Below are 21,543 nucleotides of genomic sequence, written 5' to 3' on the forward strand. Positions count from 1 at the left end.
ATGATAGATAGATAGATAGATAGATAGATAGATAGATAGATAGATAGATAGATAGATAGATAGATAGATAGATAGATAGATAGATAGATAGATAGATAGATAGATAGATAGATAGATAGATAGATAGATAGATAGATAGATAGATAGATAGATAGATAGACTATATTGCCAAAAGTATTCGCTCACCCATCCAAATAATCAGAATCAGGTGTTCCAATCACTTCCATGGCCACAGGTGTATAAAATCCAGCATCTAGGCATGCAGACTGCTTTTACAAACATTTGTGAAAGAATGGGTCGCTCTCAGGAGCTCAGTGAATTCCAGCGTGGAACTGTGATAGGATGCCGCCTGTGCAACAAATCCAGTCGTGACATTTCCTCGCTCCTAAATATTCCACTGTCAACTGTCAGCTGTATTATAAGAAAGTGGAAGTGTGTGGGAACGACAGCAACTCAGCCACCAAGTGGTAGGCCACGTAAACTGACAGAGTGGGGTCAGTGGATGCTGAGGAGCATAGTGCCAAGAGGTCACCAACTTTCTGCAGAGTCAATCACTACAGACCTTCAAACTTCATGTGGCCTTCAGATTAGCTCAAGAACAGTGCTTCAGCAGAGAGCTTCATGGAATGGGTTTCCATGGCTGAGCAGCTGCATCCAAGCCATACATCACCAAGTGCAATGCTAAGCGTTGGATGCAGTGATGTAAAGCAGCCACCACTGGACTCTAGAGCAATGGAGACGCGTTCTCTGGAGTGACGAATGGCGCTTCTCCATCTGGCAATCTGATGGACGAGTCTGGGTTTGGTGGTTGCCAGGGGAACGATACTTGTAGGACTGCATTGTGCCAAGTGTAAAGTTTGGTGGAGGGGGGATTATGGTGTGGGGCTGTTTTTCAGGAGCTGGGCTTGGCCCCTTAGTTCCAGTGAAAGGAACTCTGAATGCTTCAGCATACCAAGACATTTTGGACAATTCCATGCTCCCAACTTTGTGGGAACAGTTTGGAGCTGGTCCCTTCCTCTTCCAACATGACTGTGCACCAGTGCACAAAGCAAGGACCATAAAGACAAGGATGACAGAGTCTGGTGTGGATGAACTTGACTGGCCTGCACAGAGTCCTGACCTCAACCCCATAGAACACCTTTGGGATGAATTAGAGCAGAGACTGAGAGCCAGGCCTTCTGGTCCAACATCAGTGTGTGACCTCACAAATTCCCAGAAACACACTCCTAAACCTTGTGGACAGCCTTCCCACAAGAGTTGAAGCTGTTATAGCTGCAAAGGGTGGACCGACATCATATTGAACCCTATGGATTAGGAATGGGATGTCACTTACGTTTATATGCAAGTCAAGGCAGGTGAGCAAATACTTTTGGCAATATAGTGTATATGTGTGTTTTTCTTTATTGTTCGTTGCTGTGGCATGTGTCCATTCTTTTAGTCTTCAGGTTTTTGTGCTTCCATCTCTTTGAACAGCCTCTCAGTCCTTTTAATAATGATTTTGACTAAATCAAATAACTAGACACATTCACTGCCACAGATGACTTATTTAGACATGTCTGGAGATGAAGCACCTCAGAGAGACGATGTCCATTAGGTCCTCTGGTGTGTTAAGTGCGACCCGGACATCTCGACCCTCCTGAAGCTGAACGCTGCCATCCAGGCTGGTGGAGCTCTTCAGCTCAGCGATCCACTCCACTGCAGCCTGACCAAGAGCACTGTCCACCCCCATCCTGGCCGACAGCCCCACATAGGCACTGAGGACAAAGACACCACTCACACTCGGCTCATACAGCAACAACGCCAGGAAAAATGTAAGTCGCAGCCCCTGTTAGATTTGGTTAACACGGATGTACTTTGGTTTGATGTATCCGTTGAGGGAGAAGTGAGATGTGTCCCTGTAGCTGACGTTGCCCTTCAGACGCAGTGAAAGCAGGGAGGTCATGTTGATGCCCAGTTTGATGGGAACACCAGACAGAGAGGGTAACAGCAACTCCTCAGTCATCAGCACGGCCCTGTGGTTCAGCTGAACCTCCTGACCCTGGAAGAGGAAGGAAGGCAGAGTCAGGGGGATGAAAGAGAGGCCAGAGTCAGAGCGAGAAACTGAAACAACCTATGTTAGAAACCGCCGTCATACCTTGAGCAGCTTCACAGCCAGCCCGGCTGCGCTCAGTGACACGTGGTTCATTTGATTGTAGAGATCTTCACACGTAAACACACTGAGCTCGTTCCCAAATACCTTCACACCAACCCAACACTTGGGCTTGCCCTCCGTTTTCCTTCTTCCAAACAACTGCAAAAAAAAACAGAACAAAAAAAACATGTGGCATAGACGGACTGGCAGTGAATGTGATTATCCTTTCATAGTAAGAAATCACTGAAAAGTCTATTCTTATCTTCTTATTTTGCTATTATTTTATCTATCTAATGACTTACAAAACATATCTGAGCAACTGAATGAATGTAGCACATAAATATAAAAAAAAATACTGAGAAGCATTAATAATATTACAAATATTAAAAATAAATACAGAGTTATTAAAGGGCTTCACATTTTTGCCTGATTTTAAAAAAATTAAATAAATTTAACTTGTCTCAGAACTCGATAGCCATTTTGCACTGACAGTACAGATTGCTTAAGCTGGAGATCTGAAAAAAGGCAACTACTTTGGCCATTAATCAATTACTTATTTCATTTTTTTTTAAAAACGGAAACAGAAATATTTGATGTCAGACTTCTCAGATGTTAAAATCTGCTTCATTTTTTTGTCTTTTTATTTTGTAAACCAAACACATTTACATTTTAAATAGCTGGTTAAATAAAAGGGTAATTTGAAGACATCACTTTAGAAAATTATCATGAATCTTTTTAATTTATGTTATCAGTATTTAATTAGTGCTCTGACAGTGAGTACTGTGAGCTTTGAGTCTGAAATACAACAGCCCTGGTCTTTGTCTGGTCTTATCACACATGCCTGCGATCACATGTTAAACCTGATGGCCTCAGTACTCCGCTGAGATAACAGCCTGCTGACTGTCCAACAGTCACAGAGCCTCACCATCACTCTGGCCTGCTCCAGGTAGTTCCTGCTGCTGGACAGACACGTTTCTTTTTCTCCTTTATGGCCATCATCTGTTTTTCTTCTTGTCCTTCTCGCCTCATCTTTTCCATTTTGAGCGGCAGGTTCACTCTCAGCCGGTTGACTGAAAAGGTTCTTGAAAAGTGGTTCGGCATTTTCAACGTGAAGGTCCACCTGAGTTGGGAAACAAAGTGTATACATTAATTTTTTTAAATAATAGAAAAATTATTAAAAATTCAGTGCACATCAAACTCACTTCCAAAAGGTTGTGGGCTCTGCCGTGAAAATACACAGTCAAGTTGGCAGAAGCTGATCTCGGTACAAACGATTTGGGGGAGAAAATCAAAGTTGTTTCCACATTTTTGATTCCAATACCTGAAACAAATAAAGCAGAGAGAGAAAAAAAAGCTCTAAGCTGCGCCTGTAAATAAGTGAGTGATACTAAAAACAATTCATTTACCTGCATTTTATTGTAACTGTGCATCTCATTGTCCAAATAAAGACATTAAACTCAATTACTTGAAACAATCATTACCTGAGGCAACAGTATAGTCAGAATAGGAGGAATATTTCAAAAACTCTGCTTCAAAATCTCTGCTGATAATGTCATCAGGCAGTGACTCGATTAGAGTCTGCTTCACAGGATCCTCGCTCCTCAGGACATTAGTGAGGTGACTCCACACAAATGAGCCCACTGGAAAAACAGAGCAAGACAAGAGAAAATTACCTGCAAGGAGATAAATAGAATAAGAAAGGATTCATCTGTCTGTCGTTTCCCCTTAATTTAAATGATTTTAGATTTAGCGGCCATAAGTCATCTGTATTATTCTCAACTGTACAATTCATAAACATAAATCAAACCTCCACCTCAAAGGATCTCAGAAGGTGGATGAAGTAACCTACAGAGCAAGTTAGATGCATTTCTCAGCTCTTTATCATGAATACAGCATTCAGATTAAATGTGAAGGTTCAAATGCTGCATACTAAATAATCTAAGATGTAGTGACTTCCAAATGTTCCTTTTTTCATGAAGTGTTTCCATTGCTTTGTCTACCACTTCAGTATCCCTTAGCTGCCACAATTGAGCATATTCACTGATAGAAGATGATAGGAGCATCTCTTCTACAAAACACACAGGTTTAGATCAGACCTTGGCTGGAGGTCTCGTTTCTCAGCGTCGTCTTCACCGCTTCAAACACGTCCTGGTCGGGGCAGCGCATGAGCTGCTGGTATGCAGCGATTCTGACCTCAGTATCCTCCTGGGAGGAGATGTACAGCTGCAACAGCACAGACCTCTGAGGGAAGGAAGCTGCTGTCAGTAACTGATGGTAGATTCTCACTCACCTCCTCACCTCTTCACCTCCACCTCAACCCATCATGAATCAATTATCACATCATTTAGACACTCAGCTTATGAAGATTTGCTGACATTAAACATTTTACGTCATTTAGTCATGTTATGTTATCAATGTATAGACAACAATAGGCTGAAGAAATCCAACAAATCCAACAAACAAAAACGCCATTTTTTGCACGTTATCATTTCACTAATATTTTGAATATTATTTTTAGAATCAACTCACATCAGCTGAGCAGGAAAAGCGTCTAAAGGCTTGGATGGCAGTGAGTCTCAGCTCCAGTGCTGTTGAGTGGTCCAGCATGCAGTGATTTAACAGAGGAACGAATGTAGGAGCAGACAAACCAGCGTTTCCCACTGATTTCAGTGTGTAAAAAATCTGTTGGACAATGTAAGAAATGCAAATTGAGCATTAATCTGATTTCTTTTCCAATATAGGCATTTACATTACATGATGCATACATTTAATCATCAATAAGCCAATATTTGAGGTCGGTACTGTACATCTGTGTAGATTCTCCTTCATTCTGGTGCATCAGTACAAGGCAGTTGGGCTTGTCTTTTTATTTCTTCAAGACATTCCACCTTTCATCCAAGAGACTTTCTCAGTTTAAACTGATTGGTGGGGAGTACCAGGTACTTACTCATTCTCACCTCAAAATCTCATGGCTCACTGCCTAATAACAACCCAAGACTCACATGCCTCGAGGTGTGAATGTTTGTGAGACTGTCTGGGAAGTGACTCCAGGACTGCATTGTAAGTACCTGATAAGTGGTGCTGTGGTGCAGCGATTTGACGTGTGAATGAACACCTGGGACTCTCCGTCAGTCAGTTTAAACTGAGAAATCCTCTTGGATGAGAGATGAGATGTCATAAAGAACCAAAAAGAGAAGTCCAGCTACCTTCTACTGACGAAATTGTCGTTAGTGATATACCTCTGTCACTCGAGTGGGTTCTTCTCCTTCACAGCCCTCCTTCAAGGTTTTCTCAAGCGTCTGTATGAAGGTCTGGACCTGAGGAAGTTCACTGCAGGAACATCTCTGACACAACTGATAGGCCAGAGATGATCCTGCCAGCATGGCTTTGGACCGCAACTCTGGCACCTCCAGTAAGGCCTAACACAAGCAGCAGACATCAATGTGAAAGATATATATCATAAGCGAATACAGGAGCTTCGTTGAGAGATTTAGTGTCACCCAACGGTTCCTACATTGATGGAGCCAATGATCTGTGACGATGGATGAGGGATGAGGGCGATGGTGGTGAGGAAAGAATGAGCCTGCTCCTCCTCCAGCTCTTTGTTCCTAATTAGGCCAGTCAGCAGTATGATGCAGTTTTCAGATCCACATGCTGGTAATGCATCCAACAACGGCTGCCTGTTCAGACAGTTAATTGATATCAGTGTCAGACTCTGCTGTACATAACCTGTAATCTGAGGTATATATAATAATTAGTGGTGGGACGCGATTAAAAAAAATTTATCTAATTAATTACAGGCTTTGTAATTAATTAATTGCAATTAATTGCAGTTTTCTCAAATAGCAATATTTGACACAATAAGTGAAGTTTTACAATTCAAATAAAATTGTGGTTGACAGTTGAATCAATGAATAGACATATACGTGTTTATAATTTAAAATTTAAAAAAAGGAAAATGGGACATATCGAAAAAAGTGATTTTGATGACTTAAAGCCTGAATTTAGTTGTTTTTTCCACTGTATGGCACATAAAATCAGCAAAAGTAGTTCAAGGAGCTTCAGAAGGTTGAAAATCCAGAGATTCATTCTGTTTTCATCTTTTCTGGGTCTGATAAATGGTGTAATTTTGATGGTTCTTTTTAAAGAAATATCAATTTTTATTTATGTAATTTTTCATAAACAAAAATTTTATAATTAAGTTATTAAAAGAGATATTTTTGTTGTTTAGGTTATTCCTCCTCCAAGGAGGCAGAGCCTCGATGGAGTAAAAACTTAAACCACAAAAATGTTTCATTTCTGTTTATCTGCATTTTTCATCTGTCTGCTACATTCACAGATTACTGCAAATCTAAGTGCAATTATAGCGATTTTATTCAACATTGTAAGACTTTCTGTAAACTCAAGCACTGTCTAGAAAAGTGGTCTATTATGGGATGGCTACACCGTTAGCCGTTAGCATGACTCGTAGCTAACGTTAGCTCTGGTGCTAACAGCAACATGTTTTACATTGAGGTGATACCGTCGGCTTGAAGTGACGCAGTGATCAGAAAACTCTTTGTTGTACAATTTGCACACAACCAGGCTTTTATCCAAGCTGTCATCGGGAAGATTTTTAAAAGGAAACTTTCTGCCCAACAAGCTCAATCTGGTCTTCCTTCACTGTTCACCAGTGCCTGACTTCACTCAGTACTTCCTGTGCTTCTTCTTCATGGCTACAGACTTTAGCTTCATTACTGCCACCTACTGGGCTGGAGTGTTCATCAGAGTTACCGGTGTGCCGGAAATGAGGGAACTGAGGAGGGTGCAATTAATCGCGTTATTATTGTTAACGCGTTATTACTTTCTTTTTTTTTTCGCCGTATTTAATTAATCGGAATTAACGCGTTACAGTCCCAGCCCTAACAATATATGTTGGCATAATGTTGATTGATGTAAAGCAATGGTGCATTTTGGAGCAGAGTTCACTAAATAGTCTGCTGTACTGAGTGTAAATATTTATCACAGAGGACATTTAATTTGCTAAACAACACAAATGTAACTGTAATTCTAATATTAACCAAATTGTTAGACATTGACAGATATAAGCTGTTTTTTTTGCCTTCGTGCTGAGAAGCTGGTAAGAATATGGATACCATTTTCATGTCTGTACAGTAAATATTGACGCTGCAGCCAGCAGACTGTTAGCTTAGCTTAGCACAAAGATGAAAACAGGGAGAAACAGCTAATGTAGCTCTGCCTAAATGCAAAAAATGCACCTAGCTGCATCGAAGCTAAGGCTGTAACACATTATATCTGAACCAATTAAGTTACACAGGAAAAACAAGGTGTAAAAATTACACTTTATATCTTAGCCAGCCTTTTTCTTTATGTTAATCTAAACTATAGAACAACACATGGTCAAAACATACACTATACAACAAGGTCTTTGGATTTTTTTCCACTTTTTTTAAACACCAAATTTAATGTGAAAATGTAATTTAGTTTGGAATAAAGACTGGAAATGCAGAGGTCTTTCCTGTGAAGATGAAACAATAACTTACTAGCACCTACAGCTAATGCTAATTACCATGTTTTTATATTGTATATCTGAAGTGTACATTTCATTGTAGTTCTATGAGTACTTCTGCTCCAAAACATTTCTTAGCTGAAGCCACTGCTAGTTGCTTTTTAAACAATTACTACAACTGGTAATCTATTATCAGTCTGAACAGCAAATTGAGCTAACGACAATAAGTACAATAGATATGCTTGTCACACAGGCATATATATCATATAATATATATATATATATATATATATATATATATATATATATATATACACACACACAACTGTATCTGCAAGTCAGAATATCGACTATGTTTAAATCATATTTGTTCTATTCTTGGTGGACGATATTAAGGAGGCGACTGTCCTGCTCTGCATGTTTTGGATATTTTGGATGAAGTTGGCTACTGTCCCACACTGTCTTTTGATTCCTTGGTGACATGCCCAGGGGCTGTGTATTTTTCTTATCATAACCCACAAACACGCACCCTTTCAGCTTTAATCCAATTTGCTGATAATGAGGCACAACATATCACATTAGCTATAATGCAGAGTGGAAATGTGTAACAGTCATATTGGAGATAAATTTTTAAAAAGAACTGAAGGAATAGACAAATGACAATCAAATATAAAATACTGACCAATCATTGCGGCACTTGAAAGAAGCTTCTTGCCAAAGTGTTTTGAGTTGAGATAGAGTCAGATCTTTTAGCTGGAACACCAGTCGAAGGAACTCTTGTGACACCTTGGAGCAGATAAAATCCAAACACATATATGGACTTATGTTGCTGTTATCATACAGTGAATGCACATTACTCTCCACTTTTTCATAACTATTCCTGTTCAACCAGAACTAATCAAGTCCTGAAGAACTGTGAACACAATTTTTCATCAAATCCATCACTTGATCCCCATGTCAATAAAATATTACAGGCTCTCAGTCTGGTGGAGCCTTTTAAACACCTCCTATGTAAACAGACTATGATGAAGGCTGCCAGATTGGATGTGACTAAACTCCTCTGTGAGGGAGAAATTAAAATCATTGGCTCACGCACAGAAAAGCCTCAGGGGAGGTCAAGCCTTGATTTCTAAATACAAACACAACATCAGTGGTTTGGCAGAATACGCAAGTTATTCATATTCATTACTGAATGCAACACCTGAAGTGTATGGCAGGTGAACTAAAACAGAAAATCCTTACAGATAAACACATTTAAAAGCAGATCCAGGACCTGCTGCATTTGTGGCCTACCAGTTGTGGGTCTGAGGTGAGGCTACATAACATCCTGACAGTCTGACTGGCTTTCTGTGTTGTTGATGGTCTGGATTTTCCTGGTCTTACAGGTCCCTCATCCTCAAACTGCAGGTCAGTCAGCACACCAGCACCTAAGGAATCTGCAAGAGCGGCGAGGAGAATGGATCAGGGTCCATGTCAGTTAAAGAAGCTAAAGAATGGAGCTGCTGGGGTGTTCAAGTGTTGCTCAACCTGCTCTGAAAGGATTCCCTGGCTGGGCTCTGAGCAGGAGAAGTGTCGATACTGTTTGGGTCTTGACCAGCCCTGTGGTGCCGGACCCCGTTGCCATGGACACAGTTTCAGTGCAGTTAACTTCCTCCATCACTGTGGATCCATGACGCTGAACACAGTGCAGCTCCAACTGTACCGACTAGCAAAAAACAAGAAACAAACCTCATATTGTAAAAGTACAAAAAGTGCTGACTCAGTGTTGTGGAAATTTGAAGTGACAACTAGCAACATTACCCCCTTTTCAACTTCCACTTCTCTTGAACTCAGACGCAAGAAGGGATAAAACAGGAAACTGCAAGCAATATCTAACAGCAGAGACAAAATCCTGCAACTGTATAATATTATAATGAAATAAGTTAGGAGTCAGGGTCCCTTTAATGAAATCTAAATTGTGATTCAAGGCTCCAGACTGAGTAATAAAATTCTGTTGGAGAAATACTGAATCACTAATACATGTATTTGGCCTAAAATAGTCATTATTAAATGCCTGAGTCTAAATTACTGAAATAGAACCATAACGTAATCGCTATGTGTATGTTATTCTTAGTCAATTATGACTTCAGTGTACTCATTAATGAGCCACATCTGCCACTAATGAACATTTTTAAGGCTGAAACTTACTGTGTCTTCAGTTAAAGCTACTGAATGAGGCCAGAAGTTTACCAGCCTGGACTGCTGGCACTGTTTCAGATCTCTGGTCTTTAGCATTAGAGGTCCTCGCCTTTCATATCTGCTGGTGCAGGTACCATACACATCCATCTGAGAAAGATGCAGCAAAGAAAGTCAGTTAAAAAAAAACCTATGGATTGGTTAAATTCTGACATGATGATTTAATGGCAGTAGCAGGAACAGAAGTGGTTGCTGAGACTAAGACAAGCTGAACATGTGTTATCTCACAAATTCTCACATGCATCCTTCTACACGTACTAAATAGAATCTGCATCAACGCACCTCCTTTTCTGATTCCGGTTTGGAGGCCACGGTGGAGGTCTGGAGCATGCTCAGTAGAGCCCTTTTTATGTTGAGAGCCCACACCTGCTCCCCCTCCTGGAAACAGAGGGCCGCGACCTTTCCCCCTCGGAGGGAGAACTTGAGGCGCGTTCTCTCCAGCGCCTCCCTGGGAAACAAAAACACCAGATGAGCCCCCCGAGACCAGAGAACACAGACAAGTGGAGCATCTGAACAGAGTATCACATTCATAGGAAAAACAGTTGTAGCATTCCAAAATGATCTGCGACACCACAAACAGAGAACAGATGCAAAATGGCAGATCAGAATACAATAAATAGTGCAGCCATTCACTCATTCTCCTCTATGAAACTGCATGAAACCTACACTGGATGGTGTTACCTCAAGCTTTTAAAACGCTGCACAGAATGTTCCTTTTGGGGGGAAAGCCGCTTTATCTGTGGATTCCTGATCTGTTGGACAAGTGAAACAAGCGTGAAACAACAATTTTATATAATTTTTACAGTATTGTACAAGCAGTTTTAATAAAGCCAACCTGCATCATCAGGTGACAGTTGGACACCACGTCGATATCAACGGCGCAGTCCAAAGCCAGTCCATTCCTGCCAGCACTGGAGCCATGAAGAGTGGTGGTAATTAGCGTACTATACCTGTAAGTGTACCTCACCCCTTTCTGATAGGGTAAGTCAGAGGTAGGAAATCCTATTGACACAAATAATTCTCAGTTAATGTTAATTTGGATTATGGACGTACTTGCATCAAAACTGAAGTGCAACACAATTCTCACCAGCACAACTTGAATCACAGAGATTTGGTTCCACCTGAAGGCAATCACCTACTAAACAGAAGTTTGAGTTTTAAGAAAATAATCCCATATGTACTGACAAAAAAAGCTTCTATCACATCAGCAATAGCACATCTACTGTCATGCCATATGAGATGACTCTGTTGTCAGGTAAAAGTCTATAAAAAACCATAAAACAAGCCATAAAACTCACCTTGTAGCAGGAGAAAAATGAACACGACATGTACACAATTAAGCAGTATCAGTGACCCAGCCATAGCAACCCAGAGTCGCTGCAGGTCCGGCCGTCTCCGAGCCTCCACATGTAAGTGAGATGAAAACCAAGCACTGTTCGCAGCCACTGAATGACCAGGCTTGTACGTGGGCTTCCACACTGACCCATACTGCTCTCAGCAACCAATCAGGAAATACCTCCCAAGCTGGAGCTACAAACATCCACAGAGGCAATTACTTTGACACAGTGCTGGGCCTCGCGAAACATTAAGTTTTCTTATACCTCCCAGTGACTACACACATGAAGAGAAACATACAGTTTTATTGCAGCAAAGTTTAACACTTTGGAAGCTGGGAAGCTTGTAAGTCTGAGTGTTCACCTATAAAGGGATGGACAGGCAGTGTTTGTAGTGCTATTTTTTTCCCACTTGCCATATTATAAGTTACTCTTATTAAACTCTTATTAAAATAATAAGAGTAACTTATAATATAGCAAGTGGGAAAAAAATAGCACTACAAACACTGCCTGCTATATGTGCCTTTTTAATTGGCCCCTGGGGACAAATAATTTTTTTCTGAATCTGAATCTACAAAAAAGAATTACTGCTATTGTTCCCTTCCTTTAATATAAAAAAATAGGTATTCTTGAAGTTTTTCTAAAGCAAAAACCCTCCTACACACACTGTAAATATGACCATATTCAATAAGCCACACAACTACTGTGGGTTCCTAATCAGTTAAAAGCTGGTTCATTAACATCTCAGCAGACAAACAAGTACAGTTGAGAGCATAAACACAAAAAAGAGGGACATTTAGTGTCTGTGTCTTCTTGGATACAAAGAAGTGGGTGCTTTAGGGTGCGTTCATGGCCATTTAGCCAACTGTTTAGCCCCCCACGGATCAGCCACGTTCTCCAGACTGAGCTAAAAAACTAAATTACCCAACACGCCTTTCATCCCCATCTCCTTCCCCCATCATTACCCAAGCTGCCTTCCAGTGCCACCTACTTTCCACGATGCACCCGCCGCCGCGGTCCACGCCCGTGCTGCGACGTCAGTCCCTGCGTACTCCTGGTTCACGGTGCATTCAAGTACCAGTGAAAACTTTGATTTCATATTTTTCTTTAAAAAAAAAAAAAAAAAACACACAACACTCTTTTGCCTTTGCTTTCGAGGCATGAAACAGTATCAGCAGAGCATTTTGTTGCACTTCTCAAGCTAAATATGCTTTAGTGCGTTAAAATATGAAACAATTATGCATGTAAATTAATGATAATATCTAAATAAAAGAGAAGAACACATTTGGGTGCTTGATTTTGCTCAGTATGTGATTTGTTGGTGTGCTTTATGGCAGTGAGTTACTTGCGTCACTCATTTTTATTGATATTGGGGTGATTGTGATTTTAAAATAACAGGATTAACCTTTCCGTTATAGATATAAACACTTCCAAAGAATTTTGACCGACGCGCCCTGAACACCTCTTTAGTCCGGACCAGGGGGCGTAGGTTTGACCGGCTTCTCCGAGCCTCAGACACAATGAACCGTCAGACGGTGAGGGGCATGCATGTCGGGCCCGAGGTATTAGCACGGTTTTAGCACATTATTTTTTACTAACTGTGCCTTTCCCCGGGTTTACTTAGTATTTCTGAACTACTGATACACTGTATGGAGGTAAGGAGGCTCGGCTGGAAGCGGTTGGTTCGTCGAGTTCGATGAAAACGAGGTCGGGTTCAGGCTAACGTTCGCCCTCCTGCTGGATCTTTCTCTTTTTGTTCGTTATTTTTTTCGGGCTAAAGACAACGTCGATAACAATGTCGCTGACTGCTTCGTCTGATTACTTCGCCGCCGAGTGTCTGGTGTCGATATCTAGCGGTCCCGTCCTGCACAGACCCACCCCGGTCGCCCCCGCCAGCCAGCCTGCCACGGTGGGCCTTCTCCCCGGGGAGCCCGACGGGTCGAGCGAGGACAGGGAAGTGCGGGAGACGCTGCGGCTGGAGGGAGCCAGCATGATGGCGGTGGCCGGTATCCTCACCGACCTGCACGGCAAGTTCCGCCCCATGTCGGCCTACTCGGAAAGCAGCAACTCCTCGTGTGGTGGGGAGAGCGGCTACACCACGTTGTCCGACCCGACCACCCCTACCATGACCCCCTCCGCCACCCCGATCCCTGGACAGCAGCAGCAGCCGCTCAGGGGGGCAGCGGGAGGCGGAGCGGTGGGGGCCCCGCGGTCCCCGGTGAAGCGACATCAGTGCACTTTTGACGGATGCGACAGAGTTTACGGGAAATCATCCCACCTGAAGGCACACATCCGGACACACACAGGTAGGGAGACAACAACAGTTAGCCTACATTCACATGTGTACACAACTTTGTCCCCAACACAGCTTCTGGTTTTTGCTTTGACTCTGTTTTTTACCATTAAACCAGATAAATATGTTTTCTTATCGGGTTTAACCATCGGCAGCGTCTTTTTCCCCCCATTTTGCCACCGCCTTTGCTACAATAACGTGGCCAAACAAAGGGAAAGACAGAAAAAACTCCTCTCAGAGAGTCTGACAAAGAAGTAAACTAACAAAAGAACTGGGCTGGACGTTAAAACCTGTGACGAAAGTCTTCCTCCCGACTGGATTTGCATATGAAATGAACGTAAGATGAAACCTTAACGTCGGGAGCGTTGGGTTCGTAGTCGGGCACGTTAATGGCCGCAGCAAGTGCATGAGCTTGTTCGGTTTTTCTCCGGGTATCACCTCCTGATTCTCCCCTTTCTGCTGACGGGCCCAGATCTACTTTATCCCCTGCAACGTGTAAATTATTGATAAAACGTTTGAAGGTGCTGCAGGAGGAGAATCGTCCGATAATGGACGCTCGAGTCTAATTGCGTATTTCAAGCAACATTTAATGTGTTTGCGCTGGAGAGCTCGCTGACTACTTCGCTGCACTTCCTTGCACTGTCTAATCGTGCATTGTCACTGTGCAAAGATTCCCTCGTAAACAGACCCACCCATCCTGAACTGTAGTGGCACTGTAGCGCTGTTGAAAAAACCTGCGTGTGATTTTTTTTTTTCTCGCAAAATGAGGTGAATTGGTGCGTCCAGTGTCACTGAGCAGGCGCAAATGGATTAAGGGCAGGAAACGGCTCAGAGACACTGGTGGGAACGCCCACGGGGAGTTCTGTGGCAACAACGTGGCCAGGCTTTGTGATCTTGAAAATGGAACCGAGCATCCTACTCACTTATCCTGGGTTTGACTCATGTTGCCTGCTAGAGATTAAGGCTACTAGTGGCTTATGAAGATTAATCTGAAGTATCTAAAGCCTAGATATGTTTTTTGGCGTACTTAACTGTGTGGAGATTAATATTTTTTTGCCAGACAATGCATTTGTGTGTTGTTGTGTTTTGTGATTTAATGCAAAAGCCTAAATTAGCTTTCAGGCTGCAGCCAGAATTCTCACCAATATTTAATTCTGCATTTTTATGCTATTTGCACAGCACATTTGAACCGTGGCAAAAACTAGTAAACACAACCTGTTGAGCCCTGTATTGCTAATTTGAAATGAGATTAGTATATTAGCTTTAAGGGCTAGCTTGCATGATGCTTAAGGCTGTGTTATTAAGATGCCAGAATTGAATTTCATTAACATAGGTGATACTGCTTACTTTTATTATTGATTAATCTATTATTTTCTCATTGTTTGGTCTACAGACTGTCAGAAAATGGTCAGAAATGTCCTGCTGTGTTTTCCAAAGCCCCAGATCACATCATAAAATCTATTGTTCTGTCCACAATGCAAAATATTCAGTTTAATGCCACAAAAGAATACAGGAACCAGGAAGTTTTCACATTTTAGAAGCCGGAATCAGAAAATTGTGATATATTTTTCTTTGAAAATTACTTAAACCATTTAATTAATTATAAAAATGATTGTAAATTAATTTTTGACGATGAATCAGTGACTTGTTGCTCTAATGTAGGAGCAGGTTTATAATATTTTTGGCTGTTTTGATACATGAAAGATTAAATAATACAAAAGGCTGCACACACACATAAGCTGCATATATTGGAGGTGGAACTAGATGTTAGTTGATTATTTAATGTTAATTTATCAATCCGTTAAAAATTTTAGCAGGGATTTTCACTAAATCACTTTCAAGAATATATGCAAAATATTTCCCAGTTTCAACTTCTGAGAACTGGGGATTTCCTTCTTTGTATCTGCCCTGTGTGATGGTAAACTGAATATTTTGGGGGTTTGAAGATGTTACCGTAGGCTGTAGAACATTGCAATGAGTGTTATTCACTTTTTTCTGATTTTTAGTTGACTAAATGTGTAGTTAAAATTACAGATCTGCAGATTAAAGTTGCATTTAGCAATTCTAATCCAGTAGAGTTTTTGCTAAATTGTCCTTACAGTCTTGTCGTGTTTATGTGCCCAAAAATGCTATGTTTGTACACAGCTCTGTAAAGGGGGAAGCAAAGTGCACAACACTCCAGCAGGTCCTGTGCATACTTTTGTGTTGTTGCTCAGGGAGGGGGAGGGGAGAGGAGATAAGGGGAAGGGGGCAGTTGGAGCAAGGGGGGGGTAAATCCAGCACATGCTGCAATCTTCTTTCAGACTCACACACTATACCTTTACTTGATGATTAGAATAGTTAAAATAGTTAATGGATACAGTACTGCTTTGTCGTAGTCATTGTTTATAGAAATCAGAGGAAGTGACACTTAACAAATGAGACTCCTACAACCTCATGTTTATTCATGAAACAAATCTGTTGCATGCCTGCCATGAGAACCTGCTGACTTATATTGCATCGTTGTTGGTAGATTGTATATCGACTAACGTCAACGTGTTTTGCCTCCGTGTTGCAGGTGAGAGGCCCTTCCCCTGCACCTGGCCCGACTGCGAGAAGAAGTTTGCCCGTTCCGATGAGCTCGCCCGCCACACCCGCACCCACACAGGGGAGAAACGCTTCCTGTGCCCGCTGTGCGACAAGCGCTTCATGCGCAGCGACCACCTGATCAAGCACGCCCGCCGCCATCCCGACTTCCAGCCCTCCATGCTGGGACGCAACAGGGGCGCGTCCTCCGCTTCTAACCTCGCCACGCACGATTAGGATGGTCTGGGTTGAGGGGGAGATTATTCCTGTGTACTGGGGTCGACAGGAGCACAGAAGGTCACGTTGGTTTCAAGCGAACCAGCTACAATCAGATCCACTGATTAGGATTTAGCATGGCTGCCTTTTACTCCAAAATGTGCACATACACACTTAAAAGCCAACACACACAGCGCTGGATGTGAGGGGGAAGTAGCCTCGTCTCTCCATCCACAAAGACGAGTCATGTGACCACTATCCACTTGCTCATCATAACTAGGGTTGGGTTCTTTCCACAAAATTTGATTGGGGTTTGCAGAGAAATGTGCTTTCTGATTCCAGTTCTCGTTTCCTGAAAGCAAGAGATTGGACCTACTGCGCTTCCATTTACGTCGCCTGTTGCACATGTTTCAAAGCATGTGTGTAATTTTTACGATATAGCAGACTGGAGTGAACTTTTAGTGTTGCTAAGCTTCACAGAATACAGTAGAATGTAATCACTGTATGCAAATAATTACAAGAAAGTCAGTAAATATGAAGACATATTTACTATGATGTTATATGAATGCAGGTTTTCCTTCATGTCCTATGTCGACGGTAGTGACAGTAAAATGTCAGATATTTTTACAGATGAGATAACCAGATAATTACTGGTTATGATTATTTCACTGAATTAAAATCAAGTTAAATCAAGGTACTCTCACTGATATAAAAAGAAATATGTGAAACGAATGCCATAAAGAGCAAAAAACACAGGTGCCACAGCAGATAATTGTTTGTTGTTTTCACCAAAAATAAATCACAAAATGCCTCTTTTTTTTTATCCCAACATTATGGCACTATATTTTTTTCTTTCAAGATGCTTTGGTTTTGTTTTTAGGATTCGATAAGAACCAGAATCATGAAGCAGATTTCAGTCGATACGATACACCCAACCCTAAACATAAACCTCCGTGTCTCACACACTTTCACAAGTTGCAGGGATTTTTCACATATTTTTCTGTAAAAAAAAAAAAAAAAAAACAAATCAGCACATTTGTCATCATCAGCCAAAACTCTTCTGGTTTCTTGTGGTTAATTTGTAGATTGTTGTTGTGCTCTTCAGTACCCTTTATTTACATGAGTAGCACAATATTGTGATATTAGGTAGCGAGGCAGTGGCTAGAAGCTTTTACCTTTCTTTTGTTTGTTTTAGCTTTGCTGATTCTAAGTTTTAGTGGTGACACATTCCTTTGTTTTTTTTATTGCTTTAGTATCCATAATCATTGAGGCAATTTTGTCAGTTTTTTTCCTGTATATCCAATTTAACTATAGATCAAATATTAATTTTGCCAGGAAGTGGATCAAATTTCACTGTAGAAGAGCTGTTTGCACGCTACCTTTAAGGCTAGATCAGTTATCATCCATGAAATGCTGACACATAATACACAGCAGTATTATGTCTAATATTGATGCAAATGTCTTTAAGCTTTAAGCTTTTAATGTAGAAAAATGGCAATGCTACTAGCAGCAGAATTAATACTTGTGACGAATTGTAGCCTTATATTAGGGGTATCTTTATACGCTTGATAGGACAGCATTGCTTGTGAGTCTCGGTGTGTATGTTTTTTTTTTTCTTTTTTTGGTTAGTGGCAGAACTGGGAAAAGTGTGTTTGCAATAGTATCAAAATATCCGGGGGAGGGGGGGACAGACCACAGGAGTCCAGCTTGATTTTTTTTTTCAGCCTGCTGCCTTCAAAGTAAAAGCGTTCACTTCACTCATCCAGGATGTGAAGTCAGGTGGCAAAATACAGATGTGTGCCAGGTGTTTCATTTGTTTCAACAGCAGATAAAGCTGAGTTTTACAAGTAGCATCAAGGGAAGAAAATCCTATTATAACTGTTTGCGGAAATCAAAATTATTGGAAAATTTGGTGGTAGACATTTTAATGTGTGAACACAACAAAAGCTCCGGTGTTACTAATAACTGTAACTGTGGCCCTACTTTGTCATTTAACCAGCATGCACCATGTTAGTTGGACTATAGGAATTGACCGATTTGTTTTTTAGGGCAGATAATAGAAATTATCAGGAACCACTGAGAGTGCTAACTGATATTTGCTACCAATATACATGGCAAACGCGAACTCCACCCCAGCTTCATTGGCTATAACCAATCATGGGCAGGACGCCGAGACCACGAAGTGGTAAAGACAAATAGAGAGAGGTGGCTGTATCAGCCTTTTTATTTTATTAATGTGATTTGAAATTTGTTGGAAAAAAAACGGAAAAATGCTAAGTATTGGATCCGATATTTGATCAGTCTGGTAACTGGTCAGCACCTCGGCAGGCTGTTAAACAGCATCATTTCAACAATCACGTTTGCCAATATATCCCCGGTGTGAGTGCAACATGACTTTAGGATTGGATTTTCAGCAAGTTTATTTATAGAACATCTTGTGAAAAAGACTACATAGTCACCTATTAGGGATTATGCTAGTTTTAAACTGGGCAAAACTGGCTAATTGAAGGACAGCTCCTCCCTTTGCAGCTTCTAAATGAACAAGCCGCCATTAAATTATTGGGGAGCACAACCGCATTCGGAGAGTTTGGTCTCAAACACGACTTATCTTTTCAACACCAGTCAATCAACCACCACTAAAGACGGCACCACGGCCCTCTTTAGTGGTCTGATAGACATTGGTGCAACCAGAACATCCTTAATGCTGGTGGTTCCTGTTAGTAAACGCTTTGAATTGCGCTTTACAGGTCAATTATTTAGAGTTGAATTCCCTAACAGGTAGACTTTTAAATTAGCAAAATACAATGATAATAATCCCCCCAAAAATTCCACCACTGATAACCAATCTAGGCATCCAGTCGTCCAACCCTACTGGAGAAATACTAATGAAAGGGTTGCAGATTAGTTCCACCTGTGGTTAACAAGAAAAAGTGTCCGCTTTGACAAACAAATGAGAATTTTAACAAACTGTTCAGTACATTTAAGCAAACTGGCACCTCAACATCTTTATCTTGCCAAAACATTGACTAATGCTCTTGCATTTCAGGAATTATCCCTCAAAAGAATCACCTTTTACCAAATCAAGCAAACCTCAAGTAATTTAGATATTTAGAATCTTTTTGAGTGCTTGCTATGTCCAGGTCTGACTCTAGAGAGGTTGAGTTCTTCTTTTTTTAATGTTTCCACACTGTTTGTCCCGCTCATGGACATATTCCTTTATCTCAGTGAACAACACTTTTTCAGGAAACTCTGAAAGCCTTAAACTATGTCATAACTACTTTGCACCATGTTTACAGTTGAATCATTGTATAGGTATCAATGCTCTCCTGCGAGGACATTACAGAAACTCATTATGCAATATGGCACTTTTTTCTTAAGGTGTATTTGGCTGAATAGTGTAATGGCTTGCACTGTTACTATGTTTCTACAAGCAAGCACTGTGTAACTTTGCTAATGTGTTGATAACCAATGGTTTGTAAAAAGAAAAAAAACTGCCTTTTCCAAGTGCTTTAGACAGCGTGATAAAAGAACTGGGTAGTTGTTTTTATTTAGATTTTCATTTTATATATATACATACATATATATATATATTGTTTGCTTAGTCATCCAGGCCATCTCTTGTTGTGGAATTTGTGTTTATTTTCTAGACACTTCACGGTTGTTCCTAGATCTGTTGTTGGCTTTGTCTCCTCCACGCTACGATCAGAGAACGACTGCAAATGTCTTCCTCATACACATCAAACCACCTTCACATGCCAGTTCACTGTTGGTTTCATTTTAATGGGAGCTGTACTCGTTGAAATGAATGCTTTGAAATTTTGTACACATTTCTTCCTCTGGATCTGTTTTCGGTTGCTGCTGGCAGTAATCTTAAACACATGGACTGTTTAACAAAGGAACGCAATATGGTTGTTTGTTTTTTTTTTATTTTAAAATGGAAATATGTCCTTCCATCTCTCCTCACTGCTGCAAGTGTCGTCTGACACAGACTCTCAAAGCTATAATATCACCAAAACTACATACCTCACAGTTTTTTCTCTTTTTTTTTGCAGTGTCTGTACAAAATCCATCCAAACTGTCTCTCAGAAATTCCTATAAAGCCATTGAGCCTTGGATTTCAGAAATGTGTTTTTATCAGCTAGATGGTCTCTTATGTACCTTTATCCTTACTGACTCAATATGCAACATCAGTACTACCTGTGTAGGAGCAAAATTAACTTTTTTTCCCCCTGCCTCAATGAACTTCTATTGCTAATAGTAGTAAATGCGCCAACTGTCACTAAAGCCCAGCTGCTGTTGATTTGCAAAGCAGATAGACTGGCAGCTGGTGGGAGCAGAAGCTGAAAAAGAGGATGTTGAAATAGTATAAAGTAGAAATTACCTGTAGACTGTCGGCTCACTGAAAATATGAAATGGAAAAAGCTCAGTCCAAATCTATTCGTTCGTATCACTGAATGTGGCTCGATGACAGCCGAGCGTTATCCAATTAGGATTTAGTTTTTGCTGCGCTGACTCGCTGAGAAAAAAAAGAAAGAAATAAAAGCTGTCATTTCTCTCGTCACCACACTAATTCAGATATGCACATTGTACAGAAGTGGATGTTTTTTTAAATTGATGCCTAATTTTTACATTCATGTAATTTTTAAACAATCCTCTTATCAAAGCTTTAGTTAAGGTAAATAGGAGGAACTGTGGAACTAAATAATTGCTGCAACAAGCTGTTTTGATATTTATATTCTCAGGTGTCTTAAATTTCGAGCATTGGAGTTTCAATATTTCCTGTGCAACACCGAAGTACAAGCATGTTTTTATTTCTTTTGTTATGCTGATTAATTTATTACGTATCAAAAAAAGGTATCATTTGTGTGGTTTAATTATTCTCTTCATAACTCATTTTGTGATATGGAACAGTACTAATATTAAATGGTTCCAATGTTTGCTTGACCAGTGCTTTTTTTTCCTTTTTTTTTTAAAATAAAAATTCCTAAGTTTATTGCTCAGCGTTTTTATGTTATTTCTTCTGTTAAGCAAATGCAGTTAGATTTGTTATAAAACAGCTGCCTTATTGAAATGTGAACATAATTGAGTTTAAATGAGGAGTGGTGGATGTCAATTATAAGTCATTATTCTAACCATTTCCATGTTATTTCAGCTTATATTGAATATAGTTTAGAACAGGGGTGTCAAACTCATTTTAGTTCAGCTGCTACATACAGCCCAATTTGATCTCACATGGGCCGAACCAGTAAAATCACAGCAT

General features: G+C 40.6%; 2 protein-coding genes across 3 annotated transcripts in view; one reads left to right on the plus strand and one right to left on the minus strand.

Annotated features, from left to right (window-relative positions):
- LOC111586552 (uncharacterized) overlaps positions 1-11,516 on the minus strand; it is a 67,736-nt gene extending 56,220 nt beyond the window's left edge. Inside the window, exons 1-19 of one of the 2 annotated variants that reach the window (XM_055014071.1) lie at positions 11,174-11,516; positions 10,963-11,010; positions 10,711-10,877; positions 10,557-10,627; positions 10,158-10,323; positions 9,828-9,965; positions 9,168-9,345; positions 8,934-9,076; positions 8,323-8,426; positions 5,646-5,811; positions 5,371-5,550; positions 4,661-4,813; positions 4,228-4,372; positions 3,613-3,771; positions 3,334-3,452; positions 3,057-3,251; positions 2,135-2,290; positions 1,854-2,038; positions 1,572-1,754 (exon numbers count right to left, since the gene is read on the minus strand). In XM_055014071.1, coding sequence (XP_054870046.1) covers positions 1,572-1,754; positions 1,854-2,038; positions 2,135-2,290; positions 3,057-3,251; positions 3,334-3,452; positions 3,613-3,771; positions 4,228-4,372; positions 4,661-4,813; positions 5,371-5,550; positions 5,646-5,811; positions 8,323-8,426; positions 8,934-9,076; positions 9,168-9,345; positions 9,828-9,965; positions 10,158-10,323; positions 10,557-10,627; positions 10,711-10,877; positions 10,963-11,010; positions 11,174-11,237 — 2,720 coding nt within the window. In that variant the 5' untranslated portion in view covers positions 11,238-11,516. Of the gene's footprint in view, positions 1-1,571; positions 1,755-1,853; positions 2,039-2,134; positions 2,291-3,056; positions 3,252-3,333; positions 3,453-3,612; positions 3,772-4,227; positions 4,373-4,660; positions 4,814-5,370; positions 5,551-5,645; positions 5,812-8,322; positions 8,427-8,933; positions 9,077-9,167; positions 9,346-9,827; positions 9,966-10,157; positions 10,324-10,556; positions 10,628-10,710; positions 10,878-10,962; positions 11,014-11,173 lie in introns of both variants that reach the window. The other variant, XM_055014072.1, reaches the window with a different exon arrangement.
- Positions 11,517-12,711: 1,195 nt separating this feature from the next.
- On the plus strand, positions 12,712-21,227 carry zgc:153115 (uncharacterized protein LOC768186 homolog). Its single transcript, XM_023292547.3, has 2 exons — positions 12,712-13,515; positions 16,060-21,227. The coding sequence occupies exons 1-2, from the start codon at positions 13,005-13,007 to the stop codon at positions 16,302-16,304; spliced, it is 756 nt and encodes a 251-aa protein (XP_023148315.1). The 5' UTR covers positions 12,712-13,004; the 3' UTR covers positions 16,305-21,227.
- The last annotated feature ends 316 nt before the right edge of the window (positions 21,228-21,543 follow it).

The sequence above is a fragment of the Amphiprion ocellaris genome, chromosome 10, assembly GCF_022539595.1.
Source record: "Amphiprion ocellaris isolate individual 3 ecotype Okinawa chromosome 10, ASM2253959v1, whole genome shotgun sequence".
Classification (NCBI taxonomy): Eukaryota; Metazoa; Chordata; class Actinopteri; family Pomacentridae; genus Amphiprion; species Amphiprion ocellaris.

Excerpts from the sequence above, each read along its gene's own strand:
- zgc:153115 (XM_023292547.3), top strand. The coding sequence starts at position 13,005 with ATGTCGCTGACTGCTTCGTCTGATTACTTCGCCGCCGAGTGTCTGGTG. Across the intron at positions 13,516-16,059 it reads ACACATCCGGACACACACAG|GTGAGAGGCCCTTCCCCTGC; the intron begins GTAGGGAGACAA and ends TCCGTGTTGCAG.